We start from the raw sequence: 15,335 nt of genomic DNA, 5'->3' as shown, positions 1-15,335 counted from the left end.
ACTCTACAGTTCAACGCCTAGCTCACAGGCGCTGCACTGTAGAGTGTGGCGCCTCCAAGCTAGGCGCTCCACAGGTCTGTAGCTATCCAGACAGCAACAGAAAGTATGACAAGTTACAGACCTGTGCAGCGCCTAGCCTGGAGGCGCCACACTCTACAGTGTAGCGCCTGGAAGCTAGGCGTTGCACAGTATAGTGCGGCGCCTCCAGGCTAGGCGCTGCACAAACACTTTGCGAATTTTTTGCCTCAAACTGGAGGCCTACCTTCTGTGGCTCTCTGGATAGCTACAGACCTATGCAGCGCCTAGCCTGGAGGCGCCACACTCTACAGTGCAACGCCTAGCTCGCAGGCGCTGCACTGTTGAGTGTGGCGCCTCCAAGCTAGGCGCTGCACACGTCTGTAGCTATCTAGACACAACAGAAGGTATGGCAAGTTACAGACCTGTGCAGCGCCTAGCCTGGAGGCGCCACACTCTACAGTGCAGCGCCTGGCCGCTAGGCGTTGCACCGTACAGTGTGGCGCCCCCCGAGCTAGGCGCTGCACAAACACTTAGCAAAATTTTTGCGTCAAACTGGAGGCCTACCTTCTGTGCCTCCTCCCCCCCTCTACTGGGTCATTTTCAGCCACAGTTCAACAATTCGTATAAGAAACATTAAGGTTCAAAAAGGGTTCACCACAGACATCATTTCTTAGAAAGGACCATCACAATAAGTTCAAGTTTAACATAGAGCTACCACCACTCCAAGTTCAACGACATAACAAATTCCACATTACAGGTACGACCACTCCAAGTTCAACGACATAACAAATTCCACTCTAAGTTCAACATTATAAAAAAATGACGATGACTAGTGCTTTCCACGCTTGCTGGCTCCTCCCCCCTCTTGACGCTTATCTTCTTCACCTTCCTAGGAAGAGGAACCCGCTCCGGCTCCGGCTCCGGTTCGACATCGTCATCCAAATAGTCATCCAAAGCCGCCATCCGCGAGGTGCCGACCGTCCTTTTTCCTCTTTGGCCTCTTTGGGTGAAGTCTTCAGGTGTGTACTTGTTGATTCCCTTCCTAGGCTTCAACTTGTATGCAGACCGAGCCTGGTACGTCCCCACGGTCATATCATCAGCAACCTATGCATCAACAGAAGATATGGAAAGACCGTGTGTGAGGATATAGTTAGCAATGCATCAACAAATGGATATATATCGTCGTGACATACCTCTTGGGTGACCACACCCACGTCCTCATCCTCGAAAGGTTCACCATGGCCCTGCCCCGAAGCGGGATCTGATGGTGTCACCGACCTAGACCGTTCTGGTGATACATACTCGGGGTCACGACAACCGAAAAGGTTTGATAGCCGCCTTAACTTTTGGCCCTGGCGCTGCAACATGTACAATTGAATGAGACATGGAACGTAGCAACAAATGTTAAGTGCTAGTTTGAAGGAGATGTGAACCTTAATGAATGCTCGAAGTGCACCTTCCCCATCGCTTTTGCCAGCCGGGGTTGTTTCCAGAATAGTCTCGGTCTCATTAGCTGCTTTCTTGATCTGGGCACGCTATGAACAGAAACGGTATCAAAGTGTTAGGCAAGCGAAGATGTGAATAGTGCGAATGGAAAAGCAAAAAGGGCTAACCACAAAGTTCATCATTGGAGTTGAAGGGATCACTGAGTTGCCCTTCCTGACTAATGCGTTGTACTGGTGCTGGGCTACCTCATCAAGAACGGTGGGTTCTTCCAGAATCTCCTCAGCATACGCCGGCTGGCATACCTCCACGCGGGTACTTGCAAGAAACCATGTGAGATAGTTGTTGAACGCGATCGGGCAGTGCTCACGAAGCTGGGCTCGTTTTCCAGCCCTTGCTTGCTCCACACTAAGAGCGAACTGCACGACATACTTCCTGTGATGCTTGGCCCAATCCTTGATCTTCCGCTGCTTTTTCCTATCCAACCTGCAAGTTAGAAACAGAATATTAGCATCATCGAAACCGTCGAGAAGCTGCTAAGTGCTCAAGGTTAATTATATCTTACGCGTGTAGCAACTTGTCCGTGTCCTCCCACTCCGGCGGGTGTGGCTGGAATAAACCAAACTGGCAGAACACCCGATGTGGCAGGTGAAGCTCAACCGCCCAGTTGCATATCAGTGGGCACCGCATATGCCAGAGATCCCTATCCCTAATGCACATCGGAATCAGCCTGAACTCTATAGGGTTACCAAAACTCTCTCCTTTTCCATACGGCTCCCATTCCACCTGCAAAATGGGATTGAATGCAAAATTGATATCGAGTTACGATACAAGCATGATAATCACTTATGCAATGTCGGTTCACCTGCTCAGGCGTGATCGCGTCCAGCTCGCTCTTGTACAACTTGTACATTACCGAGGGATCATCCGTCGTCTCATTTAACACATCCCACTTGTAAGCCCAAGTGGGGAGCCGTAGTGGGTCGTCTTTATCGTCCCAATCCTCGTACTTCACGGTCTTCGGTCGTCCAACCGGCAAACGCTCCCAGCTCCATATGGAAAGTGCGAGCAGACAACCACCAATACCTCCAGTGTGCCTACAACATGCTTCGTCCAACTGCACATAAAAGAGAACATGGTCAAATTTGCCGCAAGAGCGCATTGATAATGTATCAATGAAGTGAAAAGGAAACAACTTCATACCTGTCGATACAAGTAAGCCAGTGTCGCCGAACCCCAACTCCATTTGTTATCGAAGACGGTCAACGCCTTCTGCCACATCCATGGAGCATTCTTGCCTGTGCCATCAGCAAACATTGTCCTGGATATCACGTACCACATGTAGACATGAGCATATGTCTTCACCATGTCCTCATTAGCATCATCAGGGCAATGACAGAAGTTCGATGATATCCACGTGAAAGTAGCGCCCGCTGCGACTCTTTCCTTCTTCTTATCTTCTGCTTCTGGTTCCCGAGGCTCCGGAGGAACCATACCGATAAGGGCTTGCATCTGCGCGCGCCACCCATCAGAATCGGTGTTCATACATAAAGGATTGCCATCGATAGGAAGACCGGTGATCATAGCAATATCCTGCAGCGTCACGGTCATCTCCCCGGTCCGAAGATGGGAAGTGTGTGTCTCCGGCCTCCAATGATCAATAAGCGCGGTGAGTGCTGCAGCATTGTTGGGTGGCGTCGACCGGCGGACCAACTGAATGAAAGGGAGAAGTCCTGCCTCCCTTACATACGGTGTGTACCGCTCATCATAGCGCATCCCTCCAAGGCTGATCCCGTGAGACCGAAGCTTCAGAGGTGCAAGCTCCTACAAACAAACAAATCATAACATTACATATGGGGCATTTGTGTTTGAAAAAAAATACGAAATTCATAACACCGGCCACTTTCAGTATTACCCGCTGCTGCACCGACATAGCGTACGACCGGTGTTGTTTGTCACAATGATCATCGAGAAGCCAAACCATCCTAACAATTTCAACAAAGCATTCTTGTCAACACGATTATCTTTTCAATTCAAAAAAACTAAAGTAGGCCTACTACATGCAAGATTCAAAGCATATGTATCCAAAGCATTTTTCTCAATACGAGTATAATTTCAGTACAAATAAACTAAACTAGGCCTACTTCATACAAATAAATTTTCCATAGAAATAACATGTCAATCTATGTATCCAAACTATATAAATAACATGTTAACCTATCTATCCAAACCACATTCTAATCTAACAAGGGTTCCCCAAATCTAATATATGCAAGATTCAAACAAAAGTTCCCCAAATCTAATACATGCAAGATTCAAACAAGGGTTCCCCAAATCTTCAAAATATCATATTTTCTATGGATAGAAAGAAGGGGATCGGAGGAGAGTACCTTCTACGATGGATTGGTGAAGAAATGCACGGACCAAATCGTCGGATCGGAAGGATTTGGGAGAGGGGATTGAGAGGGGGAGTGGAGAAGGCCGCCGCCCTGTTCTGTTCTGTAACTGGCAATGGGGTGGGTGGGGGAGGAGAGGGCTGGCGCGGTTGCATCTAAGTCAATGTGCAACGCCCGAGGGATAGGCGCTGCACATTACAGTGTGGCGCCTAGCTCGGAGGCGCTGCACTGCGGGATGCGGGGCCCAGGGCTGCCACGGTGGACAGAGGTGCAACGCCCCAGAGCTAGGCGCTGCACCGTAGGGTGTGGCGCAGGCGTGGCGGGCGCTACACAAAAGGGTCAGGGGTGTGAAATAGTTTTACGGGCAGTTCATTCTGTGAATTGATTTCGTTTCGAGGTCAAAATTGTCAAATTTGCCCCGAGAGACGGGCGAAGTACATTGAACCTACGGCAGTACCCTCTCGGTACTACGGTACATTGACGGCCATAGCAGCGCGACGGGGTCTCTAGCAAGTCATGCGATGATACGGATAGCTACCAAGCCAAGGCTGAATAAAATGCTGGCAGCTCTAGCCGGAGATGCCATGTCACAATTAATTCCTGCGTTGTGCAAACAGAAGCTAAGCTACTACTAGGAGCCTAGTAAGCATGGTCTAAAGTACTAGGGGGGGGGGACAAACAGGGAGGAACTTTTTAGGGACTAGGGACTTTTTAGTTGGGACTAGAAAAAGTCTTAGGACTTATGAACCAAACAGGGCCTAGATATCCAGCACAACGGGACCTCAAGTTTTAGCCATGTAGCTCAAACGCCGCGAAAAGTCTAGTATAGGTCATGGCCACATACATGAGGGTAGTCATAGTGGGAGTAACTTAGGTAGTAACATGGCGCACTTCAAGAATTTTTTGCTTATGTGGCATGTAGTTAATGAGGAGAGAGGTGTTTAGAGTAACATAAATATGTTAATGTAACATAGCGCTTCCCGAGAAAGGATGGGTCTACAAGGTAATAAATGAAGCCATATATGATACTCCCTCCATTCCCTAATACAAGGCCACAAACTCAAATTACAGGTACCAAGGTAAAATTTAATGATATCTTTGCAAGCCAACTTTCCTTTTCGTTAATCGGGATCATTTATATGCCCACATGCATGGAAGAAAGGAATGGGAAAGAAATAGCATAGTGTCATTATGACTACATGCATGTAAGTATTAAATAAGTTGGTAGTACGAGGAAACATCATTAATTCTTGCCTCGATTACTGTTAGTGGTCTTGTATAGATGCAAAATGTATTTTGCATAGTGGCCTTGTATAAGGGAATGGAGGGAGTAATGTTGTTAAGTGGACTGGTAGCTAGGAGTATATACTCCCTCCGTCTAGGTGTGTAAGTCATCTTACGTTGTGCACCGCGACCAAGGCGGAGAGGAAAACGAGAAAACTTAATGTCTTTTTGCTAATTAATAGCATTGCATGCAATGAACTAACCACTGCATGTCATGTTTGTTAGTCTCAAGTCATTAAAAGCATGCACGGCCCACATCTCTTATTGGTTGATATGTCACAGAACAAGAAACGAGGAGAGAGTTAATGTACCGTGCCTAAGTGTTTTGGGATTATTTGGTTTTCGTAAGGTGACTTACACACCTAGACAGAGGGAGTACCGAAGATGTTCCTGTTTGGTCTTTTTTTTTGAAAAGGAGGTTAAGACCGGGCCTCTACGTCAATTAATTTTGATTTGATGGTCCATTGATGAATCATGCACCGATGCACCTTGGGTCATTAAATTTGTGGAAGTGTTCCTTTAGTTTTTGACATGTATGAATTTACTCAACATCGATGATTTCAAAATAAATCTGCTTCACACTAGACAGAGAAAACAAGAGGCTCACAACTAGGCCACATTCCTTTTATCACTAGTAGAAAACGAAGCTTTATCACCGGTTCGTAAGGGCCTTTAGTGCCGGTTTTGCAACCGGCACTAAAGAGTGGAGACTAAAGGCCCCCCCTTTAGTACCGGTTCGGCACGAACCGCCACTAAAGGCCCACCACGTGGCGTGAGCTCGCGCTGTGGTATGGGGGACCTTTAGTACCGGTTGGTGTTACCAACCGGTACTAAAGGTTTTTTTTTGAAATTTTTTCTTGAAAATTTTGGGAATTTTTTTTTGAATTTTTTTCGATTTTTAATTTTCTGAATTATTTGATGATTTAGTCTCGATTTTTAATTATTTGAATTATTTGATGATTTAGTTTTTGACATGTATGAATTTACTCAACATCGATGATTTCAAAATAAATCTGCTTCACACTAGACAGAGAAAACAAGAGGCTCACAACTAGCCCACATTCCTTTTATCACTAGTAGAAAACGAAGCTTTATCACCGGTTCGTAAGGGCCTTTAGTACCGGTTCTGCAACCGGCACTAAAGAGTGGAGACTAAAGGCCCCCCTTTTAGTACCGGTTCGGCACGAACCACCACTAAAGGCCTACCACATGGCGTGAGCTCGCGCTGTGGTATGGGGGATCTTTAGTACCGGTTGGTGTTACCAACCGGTACTAAAGGTTTTTTTTTGAAAAAAATTTCTGAAAATTTTGGGAAAAAATTTGAATTTTTTTTGATTTTTAATTTTCTAAATTATTTGATGATTTAGTCTCTAATCACCCCTCTTAACTACTCAAGTGTGGATCACTCATTCCAAATCGTCTAACTTCCTGGCCGGTCACCCATCCTCTCACTCCCCCAGCCTGAGCACGCTTAACTTCGGAGTTCTATTCCCTCTACTTTCCAAGTCTGCACTTGTTGTTTTTCTAACAAATGTAAGCTGACAATCCTATTAACCCTCAGCAGTTTAGCTTGAGCATTAGGTCACACGTTTCACCGTTTGAGTTTGAAACTATTATTCTAAAAAACAGTAATTATTTAGTAACACTAATATTTTTTGAATAAGTTTGACCACAGTTTGACCATAGTTTGACCACAGTTTGACCATAGTTTGACCAGATTTGACCAAAATTCAAAAAATTGAAATAATTATTTAGTAACACTAATATTCTTGAATAATTATGTAGTAACATTAATACTTCTTGAATAAGTAGTTTGACCTTAGTTTGACCAGATTTAACCAAAAAAACTGAAATTTGAGCATATCTTTTTTTCCTTTTGGAATTTGAGGATTCTAAAAATTGCAAATAGGCCGTAGGCGGTCAAAATCGTATGCGGATTTTCGTGCTGAATTTTTTGATACATTATACTTTTTTTCTGACATCGTATGCAAAAGTTATAGCCGTTTTACATTTTCCCTACACTTTTTGCAAAACATGCCCAAATTGAAGTTTTCAAATTTTCCTAACTAGTAGATGTAGTAATATAACTACCTCTCGAAGGATTTTATTTTTTGAAGTTTTTATCATTTTTTTTGATTTTTTCAAAACTGAAATGGCGATACAGAGGGGGTAGAGTTTGAAAATTGCCCTATAGTCCCGGTTTGTGTCTCCAACCGGGACTATAGGTCAGACCCTTTAGTCCCGGTTCATGGCACGAACCGATACTAAAGGTTAGACCTTTAGTACCGGTTCGTGCCACGAACCGGTACTAAAGGTGATCGTGGGGCCCCGGCCTGATGCCAGCCTGCCACCACCACGGTGTAGATGCCCGTTGCTGTGCCCCGTGCTTCTTATAGTAGTTTTTTTTAGACAAATGCTTCTTATAGTAGTAGTAGTACATAGTAGCACGTGGATCACTAATCTTTTTTTGAGTCTAGGTGGATCACTAATCAAGTAATTAATTACATGGGCCTGTACTTCATGTGATATTTGTTGCCCAAATCTTGGAAGCCCTGGGAGTCAATTGAGGCCTTCGATTTTGGATCCACGTTCTGATTTTGACTGGGTCCTCGACTGGGCTCACGGGCCCCGCTTGTTCACGCAGCGTCTCGATGTCGCTCCGGCCCACCCCAAGCCCCCAATCTCGCCTGCCAGTTTCAAAAAAAAAATTCTCGCCTGCCCGACTGGCGGTGCCGCCACCCGCACCGCCGCCTGCCCGACTGGGGTTGCCGCCACCGGCACCCTCACACCTCGCCCGCGCCGCCTCACGTCGTCGGTGCCCCTCATGACCCTGGTGCTTCCGGTCCGCTTGCCGCCCTGCCTCATGGCGAGAGGGGAGGCGATTTGGGGGAGGTGGCGAGGCTATCGATTGTCGTGGAAGGAGGCGATCTGGTCAAGCCGTCTGCGGTCCAGGTTTCTGGTGGCGACTGCTGCGTCTGGAGGTGTATTTGTGCCTCTCTTCCGTGATTAACGCGGCGTGTTTAGGGATTGGATGTGTCATGCTTGGTGAGGCATTTGGAGAGTTCTCTTTTTCTCCCCTTCAGCATTGCATTTTCTGTATGGAAAGAAAGCCTGGTTAAAATAGCTGCAACCATCCCCATACATGATAAGTGAAACTATTTTTTTTCTCAGTTTAGTGCTTAGTCGAGCTTTCTTTCTGCGTATTTTCCGTACTGGACAGTCCAAGGTTTGTTTCTCAATTTGGCAGTAGGGGCTCTGTGCACACTTGGGTGTTCAATGCAGTGCTTGGTATTCCATGCACATCATACTTAATGCCTCAATCAAAAAGATTAGTTGAGAATTTACTGTATTATATATGCAACCAGTCAATTCTCTTCGGTGTTGGTAAATATCTATCAGTAGACTTGATTGACGGACTAATCGCCGTGGTAAAATCAAGGTTAAATGGAGGTACATCAAAGACCGCACAGGATGTACCCTTGCATGTTAAAATCAAGGTTACAAGATGTACTCTTGCATCGACCAGTCAATTATCTTCTGTATGATCTACGATGTACCCTTGCAGGATGCATTTTTTTAATCGAATAGATGCAACCCTGTTTAGATCGAATTCTCTATTTGTAGGAGATAAATTCACGATGTATCTAAACAATTCATAGGTTATTATTGTGCATTCAGTAACATAAGGTATTACAGTTTTGGCTGCTTTTCATATGGATGTCCGTCTGATTTCCTTGCTTACTACTCCATGTGAATTGCACAATCTAAGAGAAAGATTGCCCTTCTTTGGTTTTTCCACATGCCTTCATTTTGCATTATATCATTTTGCTTTTCCCCAGAGCATGTGCTTAAAAAATTAAACTTCTGACACAAGGCAATAACATATTATAGAATATACAGATGGTGTTGATCCACCTCTTATTTATTTTCTACGAAAATATGGTCATTTGGTTTTTGGGCATTGGACATGTTCTTGTGGGTGGCGATTTTTATGCTTTGAGTTAGATGACATTGTTTTTCTATTATACCATCACATACGCACCCTAAGAGAAAATGAGTCTACAAGACACTAAATGTGACCATCTATGACAATACCTTTATATTCTTTTGCACTATAGAGGAACTAGTAACACATGCATGCATATTACTAGTCTAAATTACTCCCCACTATGACCATTCTAAAGTGGGATGTGATCTGCCAATTAAATGAGTAGTTGACAAAACAATATTGTTACTTGGAGTTGTAGGAGTATAGTGGCTTACTTTGGTCTTGCATCAATTCAATATGACAATCTTCCTTTCTGTAATAATCATAGCTAATCCTGTTTGAGCTACTAATTAATTTGTTGCCTCCACTAATTACTGATGTAACAAGTACTATAGTTCGATTTAGTTGCCTCATCTTCCGCAGTATGAACATGTATATGAATATAACAGTATTAAATCGGAGTTATGAATCTTGGCCCGTGCTGAAATCTAAGAGGAGACCAAATAGGCAAAAGTCTGTTTTACTATCGTCACATTGTGCTACTATACTAAACCAGGAAAGCACAGGCGTGTTGTTAAAGACGTGTCTCTGTTTCAGTGCTCTGCTTCGTCTGTTTACGCGAGTATAGTATTCTGAAAGTAGAGTAGTACGTGTCTCTGTTTCACTCTTACCGTGATGAAGAAACAATACAGTATTCTGAATCCCACGCACATACACCGCACGTCCACTCCCTAAAGAATTTTTACTTTAGTTTTAATAGTGTGCTCAACCTGCTTCTATTTACACGCACCTAATCAAGTTTCTTTCCTTATGTGCAGCCTACACAGCCTGAAGGTTGGGGCGAGCTGCCATGTGATCTGATAAAGCGGATTGTCAAGGATTATCTGTCTTGTGGAGTCGACAGGCTACGCCTCTCATGGATCAACCCGCACTGGGGCAAGACCATCTGTGATATGAAGCTGCCAGAACTGCCGTGGATGTTCCTTCCTTCGAGCAGCACTCCGATGTTTTTCGAACCTGTGACTCAGTGCCTGCACAAGATCTGGCTTCCGGCCGCACTTAAGAGTGGGCGGCTGTGTGGGTCATGGGGGCCATGGGTATTCATCAGTACTAAGAGCAACTTTAGCAGACCCCGCAAAACGCCGGCCCGTAAAACGCGTTTGCAGTTCGCGCAAAACCGCTTTTGCGGGCCGGCGAGGGCTAGCACAGATGTAGACCCCCGAAACGGACCCCAAGCATATTCCACGAATATACTTTTTTACGGATCGGCTACGTGGGTTTTGCTCGGGCAATAGCGCAACGACCCGCAAACAGAAAAACAGCAAATCTGAAATTTGTCATAGGGCTTCATAAACAAGTTCAAATTCAAATGACATAAACAGTTTGCGCGCGAATAAAAGCGAAGTTCATTACGCAAAAGAGGGCATGCAAAGGTATGCGCCCATGTCCGGCATCATCTTGGGGGTCGATCTTCACTCGGCGCCATGGAGTCCATCTTGAAGTTCATCGGCGCCACCGTAGCCACCGTAGCCACCTCCATCGCTTGTTCCAACTCCCGCACCGAAATCATCCACATTGCCACCGTATGGATCAGAGAAAACATCACCGGAATTGGCAGACGGACCGGCCGAGGCGACCATTCTCCTCTTCAAGATCTCTCTCCTTGCCATATCATGGCATGTTTTGGTGACGTCGTCCATGTCATTGCGGTTAATTGACATGATCTTGTTCTCTTCGGCGAGCAACAATGACAGCGATTTCTTTTCAGAGGCGCATACTTTTCTCTCCTCAATGGCAGCTCTGCGCAGCCCCTCTTCCTTGAGCATTTGCCATTTTTCTTGCTTCTCTTTTGCCTTCTTTTCGGCCAACTCTTTCTTGATCTCCAACGATTTCAACAACATTAACTCGTTTGATTGCACCATGGCATCAATCTTCTCCCTCAAGCTCGATGCTTCTTGCTCTCTCTTTATCTTCTCTCTAGTCTTCTTGTCGCCATCGGGCTTGTTCAAATTTCTTGGGCCATCATCATCCTCATCTTCATCCATGTTTGTAAGTGAGCCTCTCTTTGGTGGGGACTCTTTGTCGATCAACTTCCACTTGTCGCACTTTTGGAGCAACTCCCAACAATGCTCTAATTTGAAGAATCTGCCTTCCGAAGCTTCCATGTCCTTGTATCTATGTTGAGCAATCTTGTCCTACACAATGCGAACAAGATGTTGCAATCATTTTTCTTGATACACAATGATGATGCACAACTTGAACAAAGGCAAAGCAAACTCACATAGCCGGACTCCATGCTACCTCTTGAGCACTGCGTTGGTTTTCCCTTGAAGAGGAAAGGGTGATGCAGCAAAGTAGCGTAAGTATTTCCCTCAGTTTTTGAGAACCAAGGTATCAATTCAGTAGGAGGCCACGCACGAGTCCCTCGCACCTACACAAACAAATAAATCCTTGCAACCAACGTGATAAGGGGTTGTCAATCCCTACACGTGTTGGAAATATGCCCTAGAGGCAATAATAAAATGGTTATTATTGTATTTCCTTGTTCATGATAATTGTCTGTTGTTCATGCTATAATTGTATTAACTGGAAACCGTAATACATGTGTGAATACATAGACCACAACATGTCCCTAGTAAGCCTCTAGTTGACTAGCTCGTTGATCAATAGATGGTTATGGTTTCCTGACCATGGACATTGGATGTCATTGATAACGGGATCACATCATTAGGAGAATGATGTGATGGACAAGACCCAATCCTAAGCATAGCACAAGATCGTGTAGTTCGTTTGCTAGAGCTTTTCTAATGTCAAGTATCATTTCCTTAGACCATGAGATTGTGCAACTCCCGGATACCGTAGGAATGCTTTGGGTGTATCAAACGTCACAACGTAACTGGGTGGCTATAAAGGTGCACTACAGGTATCTCCGAAAGTGTCTGTTGGGTTGGCACGAATCGAGACTGGGATTTGTCACTCCGTATGACGGAGAGGTATCTCTGGGCCCACTCGGTAATGCATCATCATAATGAGCTCAATGTGACTAAGGAGTTAGCCACGGGATCATGCGTTACGGTACGAGTAAAGTGACTTGTTGGTAACGAGATTGAACAAGGTATTGGGATACCGACGATCGAATCTCGGGCAAGTAACGTACCGATTGACAAAGGGAATTGTATACGGGATTGATTGAATCCTCGACATCGTGGTTCATCCGATGAGATCATCGTGGAACATGTGGGAGCCAACATGGGTATCCAGATCCCGCTGTTGGTTATTGACCGGAGAGTCATCTCGGTCATGTCTGCATGTCTCCCGAACCCATAGGGTCTACACACTTAAGGTTCGGTGACGCTAGGGTTGTAGAGATATTAGTATGCGGAAATCCGAAAGTCATTCGGAGTCCCGGATGAGATCCCGGACGTCACGAGGAGTTCCGGAATGGTCCGGAGGTAAAGATTTATATATGGAAGTCCTATTTTGGCCATTGGAAAATGTTCGGGATTTTTGGTATTGTACTAGGAAGGTTCTAGAAGGTTCCGAAGTGGGGCCCACCTGCATGGGGGGACCCACATGAACGTGGGTAGTGGGGGCAAGGCCCCACACCCCTGGTTAAGGCGCACCAAGATCCCACCTTAGAAGGAATAAGATCATATATCCCGAAGGGATAAGATCAAGATCCCTAAAAAGGGGGGATAACAATCGGTGGGGAAGGGAAATGATGGGATTTCTTTCCCCCACCTTTGCCAATGCCCCAATGGACTTGGAGGGCAAGAAACCAGCCCCCTCCACCCCTATATATAGTGGGGAGGCGCATGGGAGCAGCACCCCAAGCCCTGGCGCCTCCCTCCCTCCCGTGACACCTCTTCCTCCCCGCTTGCGCTTGGCGAAGCCCTGCCGGGATCCCGCTACTTCCACCACCACGCCGTCGTGCTGCTGGATCTCCATCAACTTCTCCTCCCCCCTTGCTGGATCAAGAAGGAGGAGACGTCCCCGCTCCGTACGTGTGTTGAACGCGGAGGTGCCGTCCGTTCGGCGCTAGGATCATCGGTGATTTGGATCACGACGAGTACGACTCCATCAACCCCGTTCTCTTGAACGCTTCCGCGCGCGATCTACAAGGGTATGTAGATGCACTCCCCTCTCTCTCGTTGCTAGATGACTCCATAGATTGATCTTGGTGATACGTAGAAAATTTGAAATTTCTGCTACGTTCCCCAACAGTGGCATCATGAGCTAGGTCTATGCGTAGATTCTATGCACGAGTAGAACACAAAGTAGTTGTGGGCGACGATTTGTTCAATTTGCTTACCGTTACTAGTCTTATCTTGATTCGGCGGCATTGTGGGATGAAGCGGCCCGGACCGACCTTACACGTACTCTTACGTGAGACAGGTTCCACCGACTGACATGCACTTGATGCATAAGGTGGCTAGCGGGTGTCTGTCTCTCCCACTTTAGTCGGATCGGATTCGATGAAAAGGGTCCTTATGAAGGGTAAATAGCAATTGGCATATCACCGTTGTGGCTTTTGCGTAGGTAAGAAACGTTCTTGCTAGAAACCCATAGCAGCCACGTAAAACATGCAACAACAATTAGAGGACGTCTAACTTGTTTTTGCAGGGTATGCTATGTGATGTGATATGAACAAAAGGATGTGATGAATGATATATGTGATGTATGAGATTGATCATGTTCTTGTAATAGGAATCACGACTTGCATGTCGATGAGTATGACAACCGGCAGGAGCCATAGGAGGTGTCTTAATTTATTGTATGACCTGCGTGTCAATGAAAAACGCCATGTAATTACTTTACTTTATTGCTAATCGTTAGCCATAGTAGTAGAAGTAATAGTTGGCGAGACAACTTCATGAAGACACGATGATGGAGATCATGATGATGGAGATCATGGTGTCATGCCGGTGATGAAGGTGATCATGCCGCGCCTCGAAGATGGAGATCAAAAGGCGCAAGATGATATTGGCCATATCATGTCACTTTATGATTTGCATGTGATGTTTGTCATGTTTACATCTTATTTGCTTAGAACGACGATAGCATAAATAATATGATCCCTCACTAAAATTTCAAGAGATCTGTTCCCCCTAACTGTGCACCGTTGCGAAGGTTTGTTGTTTCGAAGCACCACATGATGATCGGGTGTGATAGATTCTAACGTTCGCATACAACGGGTGTTGACAAGCCTAGCATGTATAGACATGGCCTCGGAACACAAGCAAAACACTTAGGTTGACTTGACGAGCCTAGCATGTACAGACATGGCCTAGGAACACAAGAGACCGAAAGGTCGAACATGAGTCGTATAGTAGATACGATCAACATGGAGATGTTCACCGATGATGACTAGTCCGTCTCACGTGATGATCGGACACGGCCTAGTCGATTCAGATCATGTATCACTTAGATGACTAGAGGGATGTCTATCTAAGTGGTAGTTCATTAAATAATCAGATGAACTTAATTATCATGAACATAGTCAAAAGGTCTTTGCAAATAATGTCGTAGCTTACGCTTTAGTTCTACTAAGATATGTTCCTAGAGAAAATTTAGTTGAAAGTTGATAGTAGCAATTATGCAGACTGGGTCCGTAAACTGAGGATTGTCCTCATTGCTGCACAGAAGGCTTATGTCCTTAATGCACCGCTCGGTGTGCTGAACCTCGAGCGTCGTCTGTAGACGTTACGAAACATCTGACATACACGTTTTGATGACTACGTGATAGTTCAGTGTGTGATGCTAACGGTTTAAAATTGTGGCACCAAAGACGGTTTTGAAACGTCGCAGAACATATGAGGTGTTCCAAAGACTGAAATTGGGATTTCAGACTAGTGCCCACGTCAAGAGGTATGAGACCTCTGACAAGTTTCTTAAGCCTGCAAACTAAGGGAGAAAAGCTCAATCGTTGAGCATGTGCTCAGATTGTCTGAGTACTACAATCACTTGAATCGAGTGGGAGTTAATCTTCTAGATGAGATAGTGATGGTTCTCCATAGTCACTACCACCAAGCTATTAGAGCTTCGTGATGAACTATAACATATCAGGGATAGACATGATGATCCTTGAGCAACTCACGATGTTTGACACCGCGAAAGTAGAAATCAAGAAGGAGCATCAATTGTTGATGGTTAGTAAAACCACTAGTTTCTAGAAGGGCAAGGGCAAGAGGGGATACTTCATGAAA

The 15,335-nt window shown here is 45.3% G+C and overlaps 1 protein-coding gene across 1 annotated transcript; it reads right to left on the bottom strand.

The window, feature by feature from the left end:
* Positions 1–379: 379 nt before the first annotated feature.
* Positions 380–2,722, bottom strand: LOC141025843 (uncharacterized). The gene is made up of 7 exons (XM_073501769.1): positions 2,327–2,722; positions 2,027–2,247; positions 1,632–1,947; positions 1,452–1,553; positions 1,212–1,376; positions 922–1,122; positions 380–406 (listed from the first exon to the last, which is right to left on the bottom strand). The coding sequence occupies exons 1-7, from the start codon at positions 2,705–2,707 to the stop codon at positions 380–382; spliced, it is 1,413 nt and encodes a 470-aa protein (XP_073357870.1). The 5' UTR covers positions 2,708–2,722.
* Between the last annotated feature and the right edge of the window lie 12,613 nt (positions 2,723–15,335).

Source organism: Aegilops tauschii, chromosome 6, assembly GCF_002575655.3.
Source record: "Aegilops tauschii subsp. strangulata cultivar AL8/78 chromosome 6, Aet v6.0, whole genome shotgun sequence".
Taxonomy (NCBI): Eukaryota; Viridiplantae; Streptophyta; class Magnoliopsida; order Poales; family Poaceae; genus Aegilops; species Aegilops tauschii.
Note: the sequence above shows the minus strand (reverse complement) of the source record. Positions and strands in the feature narration are given on the sequence as shown.